The 25,512-nt window shown below is 30.7% G+C and overlaps 2 protein-coding genes across 6 annotated transcripts; one reads left to right on the top strand and one right to left on the bottom strand.

The window, feature by feature from the left end:
• Positions 1–707: 707 nt before the first annotated feature.
• Sptz (zinc finger FYVE-type containing 26 spastizin) lies at positions 708–25,512 on the bottom strand. Of its 2 annotated transcripts, none has more exons than XM_018450571.1 (12): positions 24,474–25,512; positions 19,734–19,880; positions 19,084–19,633; positions 15,884–16,131; positions 14,907–15,437; positions 12,087–13,277; positions 11,496–12,005; positions 7,273–7,637; positions 5,583–7,180; positions 5,219–5,472; positions 1,405–1,613; positions 708–879 (listed from the first exon to the last, which is right to left on the bottom strand). In XM_018450571.1, exons 1-11 carry the CDS (start codon positions 25,491–25,493, stop codon positions 1,446–1,448), a joined length of 6,582 nt encoding a protein of 2,193 aa, XP_018306073.1. In that variant the 5' UTR covers positions 25,494–25,512; the 3' UTR covers positions 708–879; positions 1,405–1,445. The 2 variants fall into 2 exon arrangements, with proteins under 2 accessions (XP_018306073.1, XP_018306072.1); XM_018450570.1 differs by having other exon boundaries at positions 709–879; positions 19,084–19,654.
• LOC108724276 (uncharacterized) lies at positions 19,623–22,162 on the top strand. Of its 4 annotated transcripts, none has more exons than XM_018450580.1 (5): positions 19,623–19,662; positions 20,080–20,381; positions 20,986–21,055; positions 21,153–21,773; positions 21,865–22,162. In XM_018450580.1, the coding sequence occupies exons 2-5, from the start codon at positions 20,160–20,162 to the stop codon at positions 22,062–22,064; spliced, it is 1,113 nt and encodes a 370-aa protein (XP_018306082.1). In that variant the 5' UTR covers positions 19,623–19,662; positions 20,080–20,159; the 3' UTR covers positions 22,065–22,162. The 4 variants fall into 4 exon arrangements, with proteins under 4 accessions (XP_018306082.1, XP_018306080.1, XP_018306081.1 ...); XM_018450578.1 differs by lacking the exon at positions 19,623–19,662 and adding an exon at positions 19,871–19,998 and having other exon boundaries at positions 20,085–20,381; XM_018450579.1 differs by lacking the exon at positions 19,623–19,662 and adding an exon at positions 19,920–19,998 and having other exon boundaries at positions 20,072–20,381.

The raw sequence follows: 25,512 nt of genomic DNA, 5'->3' as shown, positions 1-25,512 counted from the left end.
CCCAAAATTCCCAACTTAAAAACTGTAATAAACTTATTGCGAAAAATAATGCCTCGGCCGGGAGTCGAACCCGGATCTCTTGCATTCCGTGCGAGCGTCCTAAGCCTTTAGACTACCGAGACTATTTCGAATGAACTAAATTAAATTACAAGTTATCAACTGTTTACGTTAATATTTGATTTTTTTAACTAGTTCCGATCTAACCCTGGACAACACAAATTGGAATACAAATTGTAATGAGATCAATACAACATACTCCCAATTCCTGTCAAGAGAAGAGATCAAATCATGGTTGAAAAACAAAATTTATTTATGCATATCATTGAACCAAAAGAAATTTTTACAGACGAAGCAGAGAAAGAAGAGAACAACAAAGTAGAAGAAAAAGCAGAAGGTACTGAAAAAATTGTTTAACTTTTGTATATACATATAATAATACATATAATTATACATGAAAACGTATGAAAAATTTTTCATTAGGTCATAAGACATAGACATGAATAAATAAAATAATCATAAGAAATAGACATATAATTTTCGATTTTTTATTTAGAGTGATTTTATATGTAACGTTGTTTAATATTAAAATTGTTAAAAAAAAGCTATGTAAAACACATAGCTTTTTATTTATAATTGTATATAAAAATTAGAATTATTTCGATACTTATACAATATAATATTATTGGAACATTGTAATATTGCTATAATAGTATTGGAATGGTACCTATTGACTAGATATGTCATAGTTATACATTTATTAATGTTCAGAATTCGTGGATCATCAAAGTAGCAGTTTCCATACGATCGCAGAGGTCATGCAACGCTAGATGGGGTACAGCTTAGAATGGGGATGACCGTTTGGAAGCACCATATCATTTCCTGAATTCATGGGGAAACATTTTTTTTGTATTTTTTATCTTAACTTTTTTATCTTAACATGTATATTCTGGAATATAATTGAATATTATGTATATTATGTATAAAATATAAAATTATAATGTATAATTATAAGATCATTGAGATATATTAAGTTACGGAGGGTTCCTATAGAGCACATTGCTAATTGGCCAATTTAAAATAAAATATTTTCATTAGTAAAGCAGTGAAAAGTTACTAGGCACCGGCAGATGTGAGTGGATGTGTGCTATCGCACTGTGCGCTACCATTTTCGTAATCTACAGATCCTCCCATTTCCAACGGTAGCCCTTTTATGAACATACGCGATGGGTCATTTTTTTTTATTTTTAAATAAAAAATATCGTAATTAATGATATTCCTGACCACTTTTTTTTACATTGTGGTTTAGTATTGCCCTCAACACGAACTTCGATTTTTTTTTGCATTTTATCTGTATACGCGATAGGTGCATAAACTCGCGGTAGATCTTGTACTATTATTACATACCTGTTTTATTTTCAATTTTTTGTCGGAATAGATCCGAATGCTTATTTTTTCGGTTTTTGTTGTAGCCATTTTAAGCATATCGCTTTAATTGCATTTTGACCAAGTCTATCTGATTCTTTTAAGATCCTCCTTATATCTTGTGCTCTAGAATACTTCACTGCAAGCAGATATGCAGCTTTTAATTGTTTATTTTCAATGTATGCATTTATCTGGAAAAGAATAATTGCAAAATATATAAAGAGTATATTAGAAATCTCTTCATATTTTTAAAAAGTGTTACAAAGTTTATGTATATTTATATGTGCTCACATACTGATAATTAAAGTGATTTAACTAAATTTTATGATTTATTTTAGCGCAACTTTTGACTTGAGAGAGAGTTACATCTGAGATGTGGACTTATTATGGCGTCAAATCTTATGTGATAACGGTTCTAGATCACCTAAAAATCAAACAAAAATTCATTTTTTAAATTTAAAATGATAAAAAGGTCACAGGGTACCTATCATGGAATTCCGATCGGAATTATTTCCGTTTTCCCTAGAAAACACAATAATCTAGAGAATAATTTAATAATTCCAATCGGAATCCATTCCGATTTGTTTCATGATAGGTGCCCTGGGGTCATGATTGTACTAACCGAAAATTATCTCGAGGTCAAACAAAAATCGATGTAATTTTACAAAAACTAAAATTTTATTGACCACCAAAAAATTTCGGACATTGATCAATCAACGTATTTCATCCTAAGATTTCTGATTCTCACACTGCAAAACGAAAATTTACTAAAAAGTACAAAAGGACTCAGCACAAATCATATGGAAAAGTGCTTTCAGTCGAATTGACTGAGTTTTTGATATGTTGTAGTTCTCGTCATTCTAAACAAATGTAAGGGGACCCTAAAGCGAAGCTCCGACTCCGACAAAGTCACTAGATGTCGCTGTTTTTTCAGCGCACGGACATTTCTTTATATATTACCACACTAATGGCTACGTTTACACCGTGCGCTTAGTCCGCGACCTATACGATAGGTGTCTTTGTTTAATATACAGAATAAACAAAGACATCTATTGTATAGGCCGCGGCCTAAATGCACAGTGTAAACGTAGCCTTTATCTCACGCAACCTATGATACAATGGCTGCGTCCAGCAGAGAAAGCAGCTTTGCAACTGTTGTAAAATTCTTCAATATGATTGGTTTATACATTTAGATCTATAAGGAATCAAAAGCAAGAATCAATCATATTGAAGAATTTTACAACAGTTGCAAAGCAGCTTTCTTTGCTGAACGCAGCTATTCAGTCGCACATTCGTGTCAATTTTCTTATAACAAATTCATCGCGATAAAGCGTCTAAGACTAATTCTAAGAACTCGACGTTATTTGTTTGTGCAAACTACGTTTGTGGATTACTTTTTCGTAAGTACAGGTTATAAAACTTTTGTATCAAACAAATGTCACGACTTGACAGCTTGAGACGCCATGTTACAAAATGGTAAAAAATATCAATTTCAAAATTTTTAGTCGTTCTCGGCATTAACTCCATCTCACAAACACGTATTAATGCGTATACTTTAATCCTGGAAAAAGATTTTCGAATCTGTGAAGGAGAAAAAGTATTTGTTATACAAAAATTATATGATTTAGTCAGTAATACTGATTCTATGGCTAGTTTCAGAGATATAAGCGGTCAAAGTGTCCTCTGCCGAAAATGCGATGTGCACTACATACGCATCATTATCGACTCTTTAGAGCTTTGTTTCCAATATATATGAATTAAATAATTATAATGATAGTAATTACAATAAATATATATATACAATAATTATTATAATATATATAATAATTATTATAAATATAATTACAATTATAATTACGTTATGATGATCATAATTATATATATATAATTATAATTATATATTTTTCCAAAATCACACTGTATCAATCTGAAGGCTCATAGTATGACTCCGGAAGGTAAAATGTTGAAATCATATATTTTTCTCTCAGAATTACTTAGGATTAACGACGTGCACGTGGCAGGTTATATGATCCCGTGCGTTCGTGCGTGTGTATGTGCACATGCGTATGATTGAAGTCGACAATAATGCTTTTCAGTTTATTCACTTTTGTCAATCTCTCATAAGAATTCAGTCGATTAATTAAAATATGTTGAATGTACCAAAAATAATAAAAGATGAAGTGCTAAGTACACTGAAAGAAGTGATTAGCTGCTGCAGCAAATGATGATAAAATATAGCATAGCATTTTTAATTGGCTACTGCAACCAATTAAAAATGCTATGCCATATTCAACCAATTTTTTCTTTCAGTGTATTATTGTGAATACACTATCATGGTTACCATATTTTCCTGCTCTCAGCGTTACCCAAGATCAACATGGATAATGCTGAGAGCAGAAAAATATGGTTTCAACATTTTACCTTTCGGAGTCATACTATGAGCTTTTAAATTGATACAATGTGATTTTAGAAAAATATAATAATTATAATTATAATTATGATCGTAACGTAATTATAATTGTAATTATATTTATAATAATTATTATACATATTATAATAATTATTGTATATATATTTATTGCAATTACTATCATTAACTATTTCACTCATATATATTGGAAACAGAGCCCTAAGGAGTCGATAATGATGCGTATGTAGTGCACATCGCATTTTCGACAGAGGACACTTTGACAGCTTATATCTCTAAAACTAGCCATAGGATCAAGTTGTGTTTATTAGAAACATTTGTTCAGAATGACGAGAACTACAACATATCAAAAATTCAGCCAATTCGACCGAAAGCACTTTTCCATATGATTTGTGCGGGATCCTTTCAAATTGAGGGGATGGGCGGAATAAAGGTCTAATTACCAAATTTTGATTTTGATAAAAATTAAAATAACTTGTTACTTTTTTATTATACCATAAATGGGAACAGTACTAAATGTATATTTATATACGAGTAATGTCTTTGAGAAGTTATATGTTATAATATTTCTCTACATATTATGATTAATATTTAAAAATTATTTGCAATTTTAAAAATGCACTTAGTCCCTTTTTCCGAATATTGCTCATAATATTGTAAGAATCGACAAAAAGAAAAGACTATGAGAACTGCAGAAATGTTTATTTTCACATTCTTCTAGAAGAAATATAAAATGAATATAAAATACATTTTACTTTTTACTTCTACAAAATAAATTGAAATAATGTTCAATCATTATCTGATTAATTTTCGTAAGATTTTTTAACATAAATATGTTGTAATAAAAACACATTATTGTCGTACCGTTTTCGTTCAGTCCTTTGGTAAAAATCTTATTAATGATTTTAAATCATTTATGCCCTTTTTCCATAGATTATATCATTTTCACCATCACAGGACAATCGAAACACGTTCATATTTAACTAATGTAAGCAACATCAATTTCTTGTTTATTTGCGCTAATCTCCGGAAAAAGGGCCTAAGTAAAATTGTGCCTTTATTCTGCCAATCTCCTCAATTCGTAAATACTTTTTAAATCTATAGTAAAAGCATGATAAGAGCTTTAACAACTCTCAAAAGTTTGGTGGAACAATCCACAGTCATCTAGCGCCCTTTCATCATCTCTTAATGATTTTTAGAGAACATGGTTCAAATGACTTGGAAACTTTATCAGATAAAATCTATTCTATCATAAGTCCATATCTCAAATATAACTGGCCTCATGTCAAAGGAACAAAAATCAAAGCCAAAACAGATCATAAAATTTAGCTGAATCCTGTATACTGATATAATTGAAATGAATCTCACTCTCAGTTCTGTGTCGATTATCAGTCTGATTAAAATATCTATATGATTCTTGAGTGTTGGAATCTGTTCAGGGTATGAATGAGTCAACAATAATTTCACACAGTGTGATAAAACATGATCCGAAATAATGTGGGCATTAGGTGCTCCAGAGCTACGGCAACACTTGATCAACTGCTCGATTGCAGCTACATTATTTTTTAAAGCTAACACATGGCCAGCTAAAGAATACACCTTCTGTTGTGGAAGATTATAATCTGTAAAAGTGTTACACATGACAAAACATTAGTTCATCTATAACACATATTATTACGAGTTTACATTTTGTACATATTTCATTCGGTCCATATCACTGATTGCTACCAACCTTGCATTATCCTGAAAGCTATGCCGAATCCTTCTTCAATATCGCGGCCGCACAATATAGCTAAAACAGCTAGATGTATCTTCTGTTGTTGGTTACCAAATAATGTAGGTATCTGAAGTTTCTGAAAATTATCGCTGTCAATATCTGGAAAAAGATTTAAAAATTCAGTTGAAGGTCTTTCCTCTTTTTCACAGTTTGCTAGAAACTTCACAATTTCCGTCTGTCTGCATATAGTGTTTATATGTCTGTCTATCTCCGAGGGCTCCATCACTAAAGTATTTTGGCCGCTGTGATCAGAGTTTATATTTTTTCTTCTTTTAGTTAAGCTTTCCGTCTGCAATTCCAACTCTAAGTGCTTTTGAGCGTCTTGTAACAGATGCGCCCTGTTGTGCAAATCTGAATAAGTGTTCGCTTCATTGGTATAAAAACGGATGCACGTCATCGATGCTCGTACATAATCTCTCATAAAGAGCTGTATCTGATATAAAATATGCCAATATTGTTTTCTTTCCATGAAATGACAGACGAATATTAAGTATTTCTTCCAAGTAACTAAAGTAGGATCTTTCGCCCTCATCGCATTGTGAAGTTTCTCGACGTGGCCGTTTTTCAAACAGTACAAATAAACTCCGTTAAGAAATAGATCACATTCTATGTCATTGTCTAAGATATATACAAGGCACTTATCAAACTCTTTGTGCCTTAAGAAGAACTGTAAAATAGAGGTGTAACTTCCGTATGCCAATAGATAATACAAACTTTCTTGATAATAAACCGTTTGACTAGCGGGTATTACATATTTAACGTTAAATTGATTTTGGCTAACAGCTTTCAGACTATTGAGCGTTTGTAGGATTTCTTGCGCCGTATCAGATTTGGACTGCGGACTTGGATGCTGTGTTCGGGATCGATGAATGCTTAAGGTATCTAATATTTGTAGGATCTCCGTCAGCAACGGTGGATCTTTTAGCGGCCGGCACTTAAAATATTCGTTTCTTCTCAAGTAACCGGCTTTGCACGCTTGTTTTTCCTCATCCGATATTTCGTTCCCCTTCTGCGCGGACTGTGTCATCGTTACCGTTAACTCTTTCTTGGGACTTTCGATCGGCTCCTTGGGATAAAACAGCATGACCCAATCGTCAAGATCCTCGTGTGTAATTTTATCAAGGCAATGTTGAAACTTTTCTTTCGTCTGTTCTAAATGTCCCACCTTCAAGCAAGCTTTTCCCCATGCGGCCCACACGCCTTGTGTGTCCAATCCTGCCTTCGTGCTGACGTCCAACGCCAACGTCCAACGTTCCTTCTCAGTGAGGAGATCGCGCAATTTCCTCAACGTGTGCTCGTCGAGGTCGTCCATCGGTATAAGAGTCACACAATCGGATTGGACTAGAGTTGCAATTAGATCCACCTGCGATAAGAATCGATCGCAGTGCGCGAGGCCAGTATTAAATCCAAATTTCGCGCATTTCATTTTAGCCGCAGTTAGCAGAGAACGTATCATCTTGATGATTACCGCATGATCGATTTCGGGATTTATCCTATCGCCACTAACGGGTTGGAGTAATCGCTTCATTTCATCGCAACGGTCTAACAAGAAACTATATAAAGAAATTATTTTATTTATTTCTTATAAATTAAATTATAATTTATTTTATTATATTTCTTATATATTTCTCACTATACTTATTACCTGGTATATATTTTAGAATCGCAGTATAAGTTAAGAATAGCAAGACACAGCGAAATATTTGGCGCGTATTCAAATGAGAACTCGTCTCTTATGGTGCGATTATGCTTTTCGTCTTTTGTTAATCGCCAGTTATCAAACAGCTCATTACTGGATGTCGATGGAGCACTTTGCGCCGCACGCATCTGTAATATCGTTTGATGTTTGCAATCATCGCATACGCGTACCAACATGGAACTGGGATAACCAGCAACTTGCATGCGATGCTGAGAACACATAGCACAAATAACACGGCCACATCGCCGACAGTGATGTCGTCTGTTAAACATTGAAAATATCACAGCCTTGCAGCAACTGCACTCTCTAGCCTGTTAAATATCAGATTTCATTATGTAAATTTGTTAATAATTTACTATATATTTGGTAATTATGCAGTTTAGGGGAGCACCTCCCCAATGACTTTGACCTTGACATATATTGTCAAGGTCATCGCCCTGAGTGATCTTGAGAAAGTTTTAGCCGTCGGACGTTACTCGTTAAAAAGTTATAAACAAAAAAAGTTTAGATTATTAAGAAATAATGTCTCATTTATGCTATATAAAACCAAAATGTTCTGCTTTAAAATGAATTTCCTGCTTTAAAAACATTATTTTCTTATATAATCTTTGTTCTAAAGCAGAAAATTTATGATTTTGCAACAACTCTTCATTTAAAATGAAACTTTTACTAAAGTCATCGCGTGAAAAGTCGTTACTTATAATGATCGAATTCATGCTTTTTTTGACATTATGAGTTCCATGTATCCGTTTCATGCTAATTAAATTTCTTTATAAATTAATATTGCTTACATTTTATTTTCTTTCCTTATTGAAGAAGGTGGCTGTTATACAGTGTATGCTCGTTATAGAGTGCAGAATAAAGCCGAAAAAACATTTTCCGCTTTAAGAACAAAAATTATATAAGAAAACAATATTTTTAAAGCAGGAAATTCATTTTAAAGTAAAAAATTTTGGTTTTATATAGCAGAAATGAGACATTATTTCTTGAACTTTTTTTGTATATAACTTTTTAATAAATAACGTCCAACGGCTAAAACTTACTCAAGATCACGCAGGGTCATGACCTTGACAACATATGTCAAGGTCAAGATTATTGGGGGCTCCCCTAAACTGCATAATTACTATATATTTTTTTATAATATATACTATAATATACATATATCATACCACCCATTTAAAACCGAGATAAACGGTTTTTATAAAAAATCCCCAAAATTTTAATAAGTAAATTAGATACACGCTATCGGATGGTGATATTTTCAACTTCTGGTTTCGACCGGTAATGAGTTATCTTGACCAGAAATCGATTTTTTTATCAAATTTCAAAATTATTTCATGGTTAACAAAGGCACTTTTGAAAAAAAATGTTTCAGATAAGTTTTATATTTTTTCGTGTAGAATCCGAATCTGCAATAAAAAATACTATGTTGTACTTAAAAATCGACTTCCGGTTTGAATAACCCATTTCCGGTCGGAACCGGAAGTTGAAAATATCATCATTCGATAGTATGTACCCGATTTACTTATTAAAATTTTCGGAATCATTTACAAAAACCATTTACTTCAATTTTAAATGAGTGGTACAGGTGGTTTGAAACACTCTGTGTATAGACATACATGCACGCACACGCACGCACCACACACACAGAGTGGCGTGCAAAAGTTTCCGGTCAATAATATTTTGTACTCTAATTCATAAAAAAAGCTTGATAAAATTTTAATTATTATCGAGTGTTAGTACAAGACGTGGTAACGAAATCTTGTACTAACATCCGACAATGACTAAAATTTTATCAGGCTTTTTTTATAGAGTACAAAATGTCACTGGCCAGAAACTTTTGCACACCACTGTGTATATAGGGTGGCCCATGTAAAGTGTTACAAGCTATTATCTCTGAAAGTGTGTGATGACTAATATGTTCAGACAAAAGTTTTATGACTTTGAGGAGAGCATAAGATGGTACCATTTGTTTGACTTTGAATGTCAAAGTGAGAGCAAGGCCACTTTGAATTTTTTAAATGGAACCCCCCATTTTTTATTACATATTCTTGTAGCCTTGAGAGCTTTCCAAAACACTATAATTAAGTTCATTTTCATTAAGTACTTTTCGAGTTATAAGACTTGAAAGTTACAATACAGTTGGCATTAGCATTACGCAAGTTGTCCGACCGATGGTTAAAACCTCTTAAATATTGTTCAGGATCATGTCCTGGATAATATTTGTCAAGATCAAGGCCATTGGAGGTTGTATCTCTTATTTTCATTTTTACGTAAAAATGAATTTTTAGTGCAAAAATGAAAATAAGAGGAATAATCTCCAATGGCCTTGATCTTGACAAATATTATCCAGGACATGATCCTGAACAACATTTAAGAGGTTTTAACCATCGGTCGGACAACTTGCGTAATGCTAATGCCAACTGTATTGTAACTTTCGAGCCTTATAACTCGAAAAATACTTAATGAAAAAATATTTTATTATAATGTTTTGAAAAGCTCTCGAGGTAAGCTACAAGAAAATGAAATAAAAAATGGGAGTTCCATTTAAAAAATTCAAAGTAGCCTTGCTCTCACTTTGATAACGCTACCCAAGGTCAAACAAATGGTACCATCCATTATGCTCTCCTCAAAGTCATAAAACTTTTTATCAGAACATATTAGTCATTTGACACACACTTTCAAAGATAATAGCTTGTAACACTTTACATGGGCCACTCTATATATATATATACACGGGGTGTATCTGAAATAACGTACACTAATCATACAATACTATTCCTAAAATAAAAAACTGAGTCAAAAAGTCTTCTACCATTTTGCAATTTTCGCAATAGTTAACAAGATATTAATTACTAAAAATTGCTGAATATTGGTTTTCAATCATTTTTTACTCAAATACTATCAATTTTAGACTATCAACTTTATCTAAAAAAACTGCAAGAGATAAAAATCATTAATTTTTTTCTCATAGAACTCTAAGAATTTTTTTAGAATTTTTTATCAACTTTTTAATACTACATTTTCTTATTTTTACCAACATGAGAAAATACGGTATTAAAAAATTCTGAAAAAATTCTCATAACTTTATGAGAAGAAAATTAACAATTTTTGCAGTTTTTATAAAGTTGATAGTATTTGAGTACAAAATTATTGAAAACCAATATTCAGCGATTTTTAGTAATTAATATCTTGTTAACTATTACAAAAATTGCAAAATGGTAGAGGACTTTGCGACTCAGTTTTTTATTAGAAATAGCACTGTATAATTAGTGTACGTTATTTCAAATATACCCTGTATATACAGGGTTTTCAAAAAGTCCGGAAACGGTCAAATATCTTGAAAACGAAGCATTTTTGAGAAAAATGTTTCAGACAAAAATTGTAGGGTTTAAAATGATGTATTTACTGATCTAATCAGTTTGACCTCGGATGGCGTCGATAAGATCAGGTCAAGATCACGTTGATTTTTTTGAATAGAACACCCTATTTTTTATTCCAGAATGTAATAGCCGATGATCAAAAGCTTTTCAAAACGCTATATATACACTAAAGTTCTATTTATTAAGTACTTTTCGAGCTATAAGGCTTGAAAGTTACAATACCGCGATTATTAGTATTATCTAAGGTGTTTGACCGACGACTAAAATTCATTTTTACGTAAAAATTAAATACCAGTGCAAAAATGAAAATAAGAGAAACAATCTCCAATGACTTTGATCTTAACAAATGTTATCCAGGACATGATCCTAAACAACATTCAAGAAGTTTTAGCCATCGGTCTCTTTGCGTAATGATAATGCTGGCGATACTGTAACTTTCAAGCCTTATAATTCAAAATGTATTTAATGAAAAATAACTTTATTACAATGTTTTGAAAAGCTCTTGACGCCGGCTATTATATTCTGGAATAAAAAATAGGGTGTTCTATTTAAAAAAATCAACCTGACCTTGGCGACGCCACCCGAGATAATCAAACTGATCAGTAAATACATTATTTTAAACCCTACAATTTTTGTCTAAAACTTTCTTCTCAAAAATGCTTCATTTTCGAGATATTTGATCGTTTCCTAACTTTTTGAGGACCCTGCATATGTGTATCGTGTGTGTGCGTGTGTGTAATACAATATATATTGATTAAAACATAGTTTTGAATGTTTTCGAGTTACCCTATCATTCGGGACCCATTCTTCCTTAGTAGGTACATTGACAGGCATAACAAATTCATTATCTTCTGCCTCAAGATTAGGTTGTGACATATTTTTTGTTTTATTTTTAGTACCGTCACGTCGAAGCGATACACGAAAATCTAACGACTTTTTGGCATAAAATTTTATAACTTTATAAAAATTGCTGATGCCTATGTCGGGATGTTGTAAATTCTCGTGCAACGAGTTTAAAATGTTTTGAATGTTTTCAAATTTACAATTCATTAATAATTGTTCCAACATCAATAATGGCTCTTTTATCAAGTGGATGTATAACGATCTGTCTTTATCTTCCAATAGCTTTAGAATTTGTAGTCCTATCAAAGTTTTCCGATACTTCGGTCGCTCTGCTATTTTGCAGTAGTCTAACAAATAGTTGGCAATAAATTGTAAAGCACTGATAGATTCTAATTTTTTAAGCACCCCTTTACATATTTTCATTGGCTGACTCAACGGTAATGCTTGAAGAAACTAAAATATTATCGAATCAATGATAAGTATTTTCAAAGCTGGTTATATAATTATGATCTTTATAAATAAATTCTTGTTTACCTTTAAAGCTTGCTTGAAACCTTGCTGCTCATTTTTTAAAAGGCCCATTAAAAAGTCTTGACTCACGGAGGTTTGCATCTCCAGAGAAAACGCTTGACATTCCAGCCACTCCAAACATAACTCGAATTGATCTGCGTCGATCAGGGATTTAATGATCTCAAATGGATCGATCTTCTCCGTACAATATACAATATCGTACCACGTAATGTTTGATTTGTTCATACAGTACGGAATCATTTTATGGAAGATCGTTATTCGACACAAGATATCATTCATCCGATGTTTGCAGTGCATTGGCAATTTGTGACTGTACTCGTGCTGCAATGCGTGACATAATGCGTGCTCACATAAAATCATAGGCCACTTGTTAACGTTATGTAATATTGTTTGCGTCAATATATGTATATCTTTGATTTGATACAGATACTGTAGCATACTTGTGACAGATAGAACACCTAAATTGGAGAGCATGTGACTTAAAATCAAATCCTTGAAGCGCTGTAACTCTGCACTGTATTTTATAATAATGTCAGTTAGAGCGTTTAACATTTCCAAAGAATCCTGCCAATTATGATCTTTCCTAAGTTCAAAATAATGCCATAACTCGTGCTCAGGTACGCTATCATGAATAGCGGCGAGAATTTGATTATTGTTAAATAAGAGTTTTAGCTTGTTCACCCACGGAGAATTCACAAGATTCTCAAGACATGCTATACATTTTATATTATCATAATTGCTCTCCAAAATAGTTGGATTTTCGTTATGCATTCTTTGTACAAGATAAGAGAGGAGCCAACAATGTCTTTCCAGATATTGCAATAAACTAGTTCTTAGTATACGAGTCTGCCAAAGTGATGTCTGTATAAGATTTGTGGTTGTGACGTTAGATATATTATATTCGAAATATTTTAGTATCACTTCGTATGTATAATTAGACGTCATGTATTCCAGATTTATATTTTCGTTTAATTTTTCGAAATCAGCTATTGGAGGCAAATTCCTGTTAGCGTTTATCTCACCATCAGTATCTCGTGAAAATGTGTTTTGATACTGCCTCACAAGATTAGGTAAGCTGATTTTTTGTTTTGGTCCATCTATAGACTCATCAGGTGATGACACCAATGAATAATACGCAATATAATTACTAGTCGCGTCATTTAACGCATCGTTTAACGTCTGTGCTTCATACACCTATAATGTTAAACACACATTCATCCATTTACCACGACAAATAACAGTTTAACAAAAAAATGAGCGAAGATAATAGTTATTTAGATGCTGGATACGATTCCGTATACTAAAGTGCTCTATCACGCCACAATTTTGAGGAAGAACCTTTCTAATTTTTATACAGATTCTGTGTCATTTACATATATAATAACCGAAATTTAGCTAAAATTTAAGATTATTAGACGATCAAAATGTTTCACAATCAGATCTTCATGCTTAAATATAAATTTTTTGTGTGAATTTAAGACAACACTGTTTAGAGACATATTCTTTGAAACATTGGTACATTTTGATATGAAAAAAAAATATTTCGTAAATTATTAAATTTTTGGTAACTGTACCTCATTACATTTATGCATAAAGTAATAAGATGAATTGGTAAAAAAAAAAAACACAGAGGAGATAAAAAAAAAGTGACGATTTTACTTCTAAAGCCTCTAATATCTAAATCATTCATATTTTTTCTTTAGAAGATAGGTTGTTATTTCTATAGTTATCATTTAATATCAAAAGTTAAAAAAAATTTTTAAATAGTTAAACATGCTTTCTTTTAGAAGACTTTATCATTTATGTCTCTACCTCCGGGATCTATTGTAATAGTGACTAAGAGAACAATCGTAACACATTTTAAAATAACTTTTAAAAAAGTAGTTAAGTGACAAAAAATAGTTTATTACCAATCATGTGTTACTAGTCTTATAAACTTATAACTATGATAATAAGTGATTATTTGCTAAATAAAACAAATGGCTAGCGAACATGCGTGCTACTCAAATGTACACTTAAAACTTTACGAGCATATTTTCAAAGCATTAGATTAGACTTTTGATAAATATACATTTAAAAAGAAAAATAAGTATCACGTGACATTACTGATGTTCCATGCACTGCATTCATTTTTTTAAAGCGATTATTAGAATAAGGTTTAAATCGTTAAAAATATGAAAGGTGTAAAAAATATTTTTTAATTAAAATATTTTTTAATATTATTCAAACTTGAGAATTTTTCAGGTCGAATACTAATTTGATAACTGATAAAATTCAAAATTTAATCAAAATATCAAAATTTAAGAATGTTCGAATTTTTCGAATAATTAAATTTCTTTTTCATATAATTTAAATTGAATTATCAAACTGATATCAGATTAGTATTCAACAACCTATATAATTTTTAAGTTTGAATAACATAATTAAACCATACAGAGAGAAATTCTTTTAAAAGCCTATACAAGTCACAACTTTGCTGTAATAAAATTTGTTGATAAATATCTTTTTAATCATTATCGGCATGATAAATTCCTTTAAAGGGTTGAAAATCCTGACATATTAATTCTGATTATAATAAAATTTCTCCAACACGTTACTTAGTATTATAATATAGATATAATATGCCAAAATACTCTAAAATACTCCTTTTTCATAACTGTAATCGCAAATTTTTCAAAATTGACGTGATAGAGTAATTTGGATCATATTCAAACGGGATTGTATTCAATACCCAAAAACTACGTGAAACTTCATTTTTATGTCAAAAATTAAATTTTTATTGAACAGTGTAATTAATTGATTCTTAATTAATCGTTAGCTTACACGAATTTCAGGCGTGCCGTAAAATTCATTAGCCATGGCGAAGATAATCCTTGGATTTTGCACAAGCTCTAAATCCTGCCACGCCAATTCGTTGAGCTCTTCCACTCGCGTGAAGAATTTAATATCATTTGCGAGCTTACCCAGTAATTTCGATCGAAGAGCAGCGAGTGTCACTAGGCCCAAATCACCAATCATATAACCGATCGACGTCAATGAAATCATATGCCTCAAACTTTCGAGAGGCGGGTTGTTGGACCATACATCTAAACTCGCATGAAGGAACATAACGTTCCAAACATTCAAAAAAAATGTCAATGTTTCATCTCCTACAGACAATTCGCCGAGATCGAGACTGGCAAGATTCGATGTTTTGTTTAGAATCATTCGTATATCTGTATGATCAGAAATACTTCTCAAGTACGAATTATCCAGATGAGATCGTCCTGAACTTACATTGTGCAAAATCTGTAGAAGCTCTGCCAATATTTCCGAAACATATTGATTTGGTCTTTTTATTACATTTTTTACACCCTGTAAAAATATTCCGTATTACACTATATTACATATTGTTTATTATATGTATACAGAGTGTAAAGACCGTAACAACGCTTAAGGGGAGATTCCTGACATTATATTTTGAAACAAAGACTCTAATGTCCAAATATCGAGACTATAATAATTTGTTAATAAATATCAATAATTGCTCTCTCTTCACATACATAATTTTTATATCGATATTAACAAAAAATTAACTTTTGCTTTTAGCATTTTGTGTTGTATTACACTTGAAAGCGAAATTTTAGACAGTATAATTCGCTAACTTTAAATGCTTATAATTGAAAAACTATATAGCTTCGATATTTTCATATTAAAATTTTCGTTTTAAAATAATCTCAGGAATCTACTCTTAAACGTTGTTACGGTCTTTATGGAACATTGTGTATATTATGTATCAGTTAGCACGATTAATTTCCTACCGATTCTCCTTGATTTTTATTCAGTATAATGTATTCGGAATCTTTGATACTACTGCACTTTTTTTTATCATAACAAGAAATATTCGGATATGCGTTTACAAGGATGCTGTATATTAAGTTCACTTGCAAATTAGAAGCGACCTTTTCGAGCTTATCTGGTTCCGTATTCAAGTCGAATATCTGATATCCAAAATAATGATGTAATGGAGTCTTTAATAAATCAGATATTGTTTGTATATTAGTGTCGTCTAAAAACAAAACAATAAATTAGTATATATCTAATTAGTTTAATTCCTTGCTGTATAGTGTCTCATATATAAAGCACCTATCTTTTTACAATTTTTCTATATTTTAACACAATTTGTTTTGATATCTTCATATTCTTATATTTATGCATGAATAATATAAATATGTAATTATTTTGTATTAATAATAACATGCCAGTCAAAATTAGCGCTTTTTATACAAAAAATTTATGCTAAAAAAATTCATGTAGATAGTAAATATATCCTGAAAATCTTTATATTAATATTTTGAAAAGGCCTCTGATTTCAACTCTGCATTTAAAATTTTATAATTTAAAACAACAGATTCAATATGACGACCAAAACGACAACTAATAACAGAGGATCTACTTAACGCTGCAAATACTTCGTTGACCAATCAGAAGAAAGAATTTTACGAATTGATCAATCAAAGAATGCTTCAAAGCATTTGCAGCGTGAAGTGGATCACACCCAGAATCTCAAAAATACTGATTTTAATGAAATTTTAGAAGAAAGTCGCTGACATAGGTCTCCTAAAGAGACAACCTCTTATTTCGCAAAAAAAATTAACTCTCTCTATTGCACTTTATTAATATACTAATAAAAACATAATCTGTTTAGATAATTAAAGAAGTAAAAACTCATAATTCATATATTTGTGGCTTATTTCTATTTAAAAAAAACCTTTAGTTTTTGTGTAGTATATAAAATCGGCTAAAAACGAATTCTATAATACAAATGCGAAAATAAAATTCGTATAATATTCATATAATATCCTCGAAATAATATAATATTTTAATTTTTTAATAATAAACATATAACATTCTAGAAATATTTTACGCTTATAGGGAAGATCCACTTTGAGCAAATATAGGATTTCTCTTATTTGATTAATTTTATTTTTAGCTTTTGTTTAAGAAATATTGTCTAAAAGCAAAGTGGTATGTCAGTATTGGTGACCTTGTTCTACACATATGTAATAAATAGTGAATTTTATTTAGAAATTATTATGACCAAGAAACAATATTAAGGGATGAAATCATCCTCATATATAAAGTAGTTTTTGATATTTTTTTATATCTCAAAAACTGTTGAAGATATAAAAAAAATATCTTATACAAATAATTAATGATAAAAATACCTCTATTGTGCTTCTAATCTAATTTTATTTAAATACTTTTAAATAAAAATAGTTTAAAAATTGATAAAAGTTGACAAAAGGAGACCCAACCCCAATGACGATTAACAGTCAAAGTTAGTAATTATTTCCCTGTTTTACATAAAAAGTCAGATAACTTTAGACAGGGAGTGAGGTATGAGATGAACCGATGAAGGAAATGCGACTTTCCAAGCAGAACGAGTTTCACCCCACCCCCCCCTCCCTCCCAAGGGGCAAGCGACTTTCCACGCAAATAAAGCGAGGAGCACAGACTCTTGCATAACGTATAAAGCATACACGTAAAGCATAAGAAATTCAATCAATCAGAGTTCTTCATTTCATAGGAACTTTGTTTGGTACATTTTCTAATGCATTACATGTTATGCAAGAGTCTGTGCTCCCCGTCTAAAGTTCTAAGCTTTACACGCGAAGCGACTTTCACCCCACGAGCGAGGTCCACTCCATTTTCGCATGGAAAGTCGCGTGCTCCTTGACAAGTGGGGATCAAGTGGGGTCGCATGGAAAGTCGCTTCACGAGGAAAGTTGTTTTTCTTGAATTCGTCCACCTCATACCTGTTTTCCTGTCTAAAATTATTTGACTCTTCATATAAAGCAGGGAAATAGTAGCTTTGACTGTTAATTTTTTAACGAATAACGAGCGATGACTAAAACTTATTGGAGGTCATTCAGGATTATGATCTTGACAACATATGTCAAAGTCAAGGTCATTGGGGCTGGGTCCCCTTTTGTCAACTTTTACCAAAAAATTAATAAAATAGTTAAAAAATTGATAATTAAAAATATTAAAAACAAAAATTTTTAATCTTAAAAATTAAAGGTAGAATTAGAAATTCGCCATCTTTGTTATTAATTTTAGATTATGCTAAATATAAGGTTTTTTCATTAAAAAAAGAATAAAAATTCTATCGACATTAGATTTAACGTATTAAAACGTCAACTTAAATTATGATTGCAAATTTGAAATCAGAAGTCTAAAAAAACTCTTACATATATAATAAAATTCCAATTGCGTATAAGACAATTTTTTTTTAATTTGACCGTCATATATATTCAGATTTGATTTTTTAAATTTCGACTCAAAAACTTTCATATACTAAGATTCAGTAAAATATCGATAAACTAGAAGCCTATACCGGTTGAAGCTAGATCTTTTAATGCTTTAAATAATTTTAATGTGAATTATATATATGCTATAACTAGTATATATATCATATTTGTAGTCCTTCAAACTGCGCGCCGAATTTGCTTTTCCGGACTTATAAACGCAATTAAACTACTGGAATAATACGGAACAGGACGCTCGTACGGAATACAAGAGATCCGGGTTCGACTCTCGGCCGAGGTAATATTTTTCGCAATAAATTTATTTACAGTTTTTCAGTACATTAACATCTTGCTAATATGATGCCGTGCATTAAAATTGTCAATTAATTTAATTCGTATTATCCCAGTAGTTTAATTGCGTTTATAAGTCCGGAAAAGCAAATTCGGCGCGCAGTTTGAAGGACTACAAATGATATATATGATATATGATATATATGCTAGTTATAACATATATATATATAATTCACATTAAAATTATTTAAAGCATTAAAGATCTAGCTTCGACCGGTATAGGCTTCTAATTTATCGATTGTGTTCTCACACATACGGTCTAAAAATGAGATTCTTATTGTCAGTAAAATATGTTCAAAAATAAATTTTGTGCAAAAAAGGATGAAATAAGATAAATAAATGAACGAGTTTATTAATACCTGGGATAATAGTAGATATAAGCTGTAGATACAAGTAAATGTTGTGAAGATATTTCTTGCTATTAAAAATATCAGATATTTTTTCTATCGTTTTTAATCCTGAACTATAGTTATTGTTGTAAGATTGTGTCTCCATAATCTCTATTCTTTTAAGGTCGTACAACATGTGATAATTATTCTCAAATTCGTTCCAAATGGCATCGTTTTCTCTCCATTCCTTTACATATAACGGAATTCTGGCGTCACACAGTATAACGTTCATAGACACATTATCTTTATTTTCATAAAACAATTGATAAATTTTTGAAAAGAAACTCGCATGCCCTGTGCTGTCAAACGTTTCACAGAGTTTTAGATACTTCATCGCTACATCACATAGATTACTCGAGATCTGATATGTTTGGCCCATAGTCAAACTTAGATCCAGTGCGATAAGAGTTAATATTTCGTTGCTACGGCAAATATTTGTATCTAACATTAATAAATGTACTTGTTGAGATGCTAAAAATGTTTCAAGTTGGTTGATGTACTTAGAGGACTGTACACCTTCCTGTGCAGCAAATTTTATATTCTGTAAACGTATTGTAACACATCTTACTCTCTCTTATATTACACTAAGATTTATCATACAAATCGTAGAATATATTTACCTCTAATGTAGAAGTTTTTGAACTTTCTTTAGAGGAATCTATTGTATCTAAAGTACAAATGTGTTTATATAGATTCTGCTTAAATGTGTGTAGTGCTTCTGAAAATCGAATCTCATCATCCAATTGTGTGGTTTCCATATGGAACATCTAGGGAATAGAATACATTTCTAAATGATGTTAGAAAAAGCTTAAAATGCTAAATCGCAAAGTGGCTATATTATTGTTAATAATTCAGATTCATATCTTACAAACAATTTTACATGCAGTTAAATACTTAAAATAAACTCTATTTGTAATCTCTAATTCAAATCATAATATCTTGATCAAACTTGTAATAGTTATTCAGTATAGATTGATGTACGGGATACCAAAGTCTTTGAAATTGCATTGGATGATGCAAATTACGACGAAGAGAATGAAAATGAAATGATACAACCAGTGGATCTTGTGGATTTGAAATCTCTGGTAAAAGACGAAAGCAAATACGAACCATTACATTCTCATGTAAAATATTACAATGAGCGTAACGCCGAAAGTAAAAAACAGTATTCAGATATATTTCTGCTGCAACCACGTATGAAAGAAATATTCAATTTGGAACAAGAAAATAAACCATTTATTGCTGGTTTTAAGCATGATTTAGATAAGGTAAATATTTTATTGAAAAAAGCAAAAGTTTTCAAACGTTTTTCATTATTAAATCTATACTTACTAAAAAAAGGTAGTAAATAGGAAAAAAATTTTTAATTTCAACGCTTGCAATACAGTACATAACTATTACAGAGACGCTTAAAAGACAAAAATGAAACTTGAAGTCTGTATTTTGGTAAATTTTTAATACCGATTAAGTGAGATAATTAATTTTCTAATGATGGATAATTGTCTTTCTTTACAAACAATACGTAACAAAAATTAACGTGTCATTTCTCGCTTTTAACGTCACGATTCAATATAGCTGTGGTAACTACTCAAGAGCCTCAATCAGTATCAAAAGTTTGTCAAAATACATTCTTCAACCTCTATCTTCGTTTTTCTGTATTGTAATTATTAAATGGGTTATGAACATTCAAGTTTCTTAATTTTTTCCTATTTTTTACTGCACTGCTTTTTCTTTGAGTGTATAATGTATTTCTCCAAAACCATGAAGTAGACCACCGATGTTATAATATCAATTAACACAAACAATTAATCATATTCATTGATTCTAAGAATATAATGTTTATAATTAATCATATTTATTAATTCTAATAAGAACAACAGAAATGTACGGAATTTGGGGAGATTACAGAATTATAGAAAAGACACAACAAACGTTGCCACAGGTACTAATTAATACGTATGACTAATCACATCGTATTATATCTATATTAATAAATGAAGAGAGAAGAAATAAATATTCTTTTATTGGCAAATAAATAGACAAAAGTGTAAAAACCGTTAGAGTAAAACGCGAAGAGATAACAAACCATTATGGAATAATAAATGAAGAGATGGATTTTTTCCAAGTTGTAAGAGATAGGAATATTACAACTAGTGAGACAGAAACAACGAAATATTTCATGATAACGCAAGAGACACAATATAACATGTACGAAGATAACCAAGAAACTGCAAGTGAAGAAATCAAAATTACTCTGGGTCAGTTTTTAATCTCGGAAAGAAGATCTACAGTTGCAGATAAAGAAAATTCTTATGAAGATTCATATAATGAATACAACAGATTTAAAATGGAATACGAACAGCAGCTAGAATATGACATAAAGCAAGGAAAAGTACTGAATTATAGTCAGAAAGAAGAATCGAAGGATATGCCAAAAGGAGCATTAAAAAGATTAATAGATTTAAAACGATCGAAGAATTGTACGAAAGAAGAACTGAGCCAAATTGGAATCAAAGCAATAGAATGCCTTTCATACGATACTTATCAGCGCACGAAAGACATGATGAGCGCAAAGATGATTCTTTCGAGGACATGGTTGGTTCTTCGAGTTTGGTTATTAATTTATATTTTTTTGGCAATTCCTTGTTGGTGTCAAAGAGGTAATTTCATCAGTCTTGTATCTTTTCTTGGAAAAATTATTATATGGAAATATTATATTATCGTATATGTGAAAATTATACTATATTTTAGGATGGTGTTGCTGCTGTTTCCGTTGTAAATTTTGTTTTCCACGAAAAAGGATTATATTCATCAAACGATATTACGCAATGAATCCACCTGGCATTTTCGTGAAGGATTTGAAAAAGGAGAAAGAGTCTGTTAAATACGAAGCTACTGAATATGAATACAACACATATGAGACTTTCGAAGCTGCAATAAGAAATATATGAATATTAATACATTCGCTATTTGCTAATCACATTTAATTTAAGACATCCAATTCAGATATCCGTTGATTTATATGTTTATCAGCACTTTTTGATTCAGAAATAGAAACATTTTCCTAGATGTACGAGTAAAAAATACATTTATATTTCTAAACGATGAATGTGCTAATATTCGTTAATTATAATTATACTCAATCTTACATCATGATTATGTTGATAATTTGATGTGACTTGTTTGTGCAACATAAAAACTATTAAAACATTTGTTTAACTTGAATCTAATTTTTGTATAGAAAACAAAAAATTAGTCAATCAAATACAATAAAAATGCAAATACGAGTAATATTAGATGAATGTGTACATAAAATTTGTTATTTAAAGATATAAATAAAAAAAAATGTAAATTCGACATTCTGTTTTAAAAGTCCTCTTCACTACAATCTTACAAAACAATAATTAAATGTGTCAATTATAAAATTAGATTAGTAAAAAAACACGTAAATTGTTATCAAATGGAGTGATGAGGTACATATTCAAATAGTAATCATACATTGTAAAATTATGTATCCAGAAATAAAATGATAAGTTACTATATAGAATGTAAGGTTGGGAAAATTACTTTACAAATTACTTATAAGTTACATTGTATTGAGTCGGAGGAAAAGTTCTGCGGTATTTCGTTAGCTCAAAATTATATATTACAGAATATATTCGTTGCGAAAAATTTTCGACTATCTGACGTGAAAGCTTAAAATTTTTCTTAAAGTTCGTTTTTAAAAAATGTTCTTACGACTTTTTGTTACCAAGTTATATGCGGATTAAATAAAAGAGCATTCTGATTTTAATTGTTCATAATTCGATTAAAAATCATCATATTGCAATTAAAAAATCAGATTCTTAAAACTGAAACTTTGCTCATATTTCGTTTCACCTTCAAGAATCTGTTTTTTTTTATTACAGTACAATGATTTTTAATGGCGTTATGAACAATCAAAGTCAGAATGCTCTTTTTTACTTAATCCGCGAGTAACTCAAGAACAAAAAATCGTAGGAACATTAAAAAAAAAAACGATTTTGTAGGAAAAACTTTAAGCTTTCAATTAGGGAAAGCTTCAAGCTTTCACAATAGATAGTCGAAAACTTGCTCAAATTTTTTTGGGCACGTTACAGACCTACAAAGTGCAAAGAAATTTTTCATTCTTTTCAGCTCGTAGTTTTCTAGATGTAAAAATTACAAAACTTATATAAATTAAAAAAATATAATAACCATTCGAAAGTAGAGATTTCAAGCTTTAATTAAAACCCTTTTTTTTTTTAATTTAAATTTTGACTATTTTTCAACGAAGATATTGTATATACATTTTTGAGCTAAAAAATACCACAGAACTTTTCTTCCGACTTAATATTATAGAAATTGAGTACAATATGTTCGCGTATTTTATTTTTTATATTATATTCTATCATTTGCTCCAATTTTGAATTACTTTTTGTATTCGATTTCTATAACAAAGACATATAAAGTAATCTAAAAAGTAATTTTCTCAATCCTGATAGGGTGTCTGGTAATTTTACACAATGTGTAACTACCATTTGAACATGCACCTCATCACTTCATTTGACAACAATTTACATGTTTTTTACTAATGTAATTTTATAGTTAACTTGATACATTTAACCACATCACCTCTCGTGAGCAGGGCGAAGACTAAACTGAGTTGAAAAATCCTGTACCATTTTGTACCTTCCGTAATAGTTAACAAGAAATTAATTTCTAAAGATCTTCGAATGAGAGTGTATCAGCTCGGTCATACCTCACCGCAAAATGCAAAAGTGAGGTATGACCGCCCAAGTTCGGACGGATATATACTCATTCGGTAATCTTTCAGAAACTTTTTGTTAACTGTTACGAAAATTACAAAATGGTACAGGATTTTCTGACTTATAGCGAATTCAATTGGACGCATTAGGTGTTAAAGCCGTTATACAATGATTTAATTTGAATGTAAAAATGAAATGCAAATATTTCGAATTATAAAATACATATTTTTTACCTAACAGTATAATAAAGTATATTGAGTAGTTCACGATTTGATCGGTTTTGATGTTTATAATAAACATATATCTTTGCGTCAATTTATGTGCGACGGCTTTAATGCATCAATAACTTAATGCACCAGTGTACACTGAGTGCGTCCAATCGAATTCGCTATTAATTTAGTCCACTTTACCTACTCACGAGAAATAATCCGGTCATTACTGGACATTCTGTATAAAATTATAGCCGCAGACCTGAATTATCAAAGTTAATCCCACTCAAATGTGAATAGTCAAGTATCAAGTTAACCGATCGATGTGTAATATTATAAGATAAGTTATTCGATATGATGCATTATTTGTATAAAACAACATTACCTCAACTACCTCTTGCGCTTTCTGAAAATTGCCTTTCCATAAACAATGCACAATCAAACTTTCTTTCGAGGCTAACATTAAATTTATCAAGGACAATTTATCTTTCGTTGTTAAATGATCTGTCTTTTCTGCAGTAATTCGTGAACATTTTCTGCGTTTATTTCTGCTTAATAAACCAGATTCCGAACTACTGTCAGATTTAACTTTAATTTCATCGGAGGTACTGTCTCCTTTATAAAAAAATGTGTCCCCTGTAATGCGATGTGGAAAACTTGGTGTTGGAGAGAATACAGATTCTAATTTATTTACACCACAGGGATTATCAGACTCATCTTGTGGTGTACCAACATTTTCAAAAAAATAAAATCCCATATGAAATTTCAATCTCCAACGAGTATCTATCAATGTTGATGTAAAGATGGATACATTTTCGCGAAGTTGTTGCATTTCTTTATGCGATCCGAGTACTTGTAGTTTATCAATTTCTTCTGTTGTAATCAAAGTACTCTTCCATAAATAATATAGCATGTCTCTTACAGCGTATTTATTAGCTATGAAGCCTGACTTCTCGTATTCTATCGATTTACGAATATTGCAATCATCTTTGGAACTAGCATTTGTAACGTTGAAATCTTCATAACGTAAAAATAATAAGGAAAATATATTTTCCATTGTCTCTATTCTTGATGACAGAGGAAACAAAGAGGATAAGTATGACACCATGTCAGAGAAGTATTTAGTAATTTGTTTATATTCCACGTTATAAAATTCACATAAGAAAATAGCTTTTAAGACGCTTATTATGCAACAATATGCTTGAAAACTCATAGATTGATTCAAAGATACCTCCTTCACTAAATCTTGAATGTCATTATGATCTTGATCATGTATATCTGTTATTAGTTTCAAGACAAAAAGTATATTGTGTTTTTGCAAAAGAGACAAAATTTGTTTTACGGATACTGTCTGCTCAATCATATCAGATTGCAAATTTTTTGATTCTTTGGCATTTAATTTCATATCTGTAAAATGTTGTTTC

Source organism: Mycetomoellerius zeteki, unplaced genomic scaffold (assembly GCF_001594055.1).
Source record: "Mycetomoellerius zeteki isolate Tzet28-1 unplaced genomic scaffold, Tzet1.0 scaffold287, whole genome shotgun sequence".
In the NCBI taxonomy this organism is placed as follows: Eukaryota; Metazoa; Arthropoda; class Insecta; order Hymenoptera; family Formicidae; genus Mycetomoellerius; species Mycetomoellerius zeteki.
Note: the sequence above shows the minus strand (reverse complement) of the source record. Positions and strands in the feature narration are given on the sequence as shown.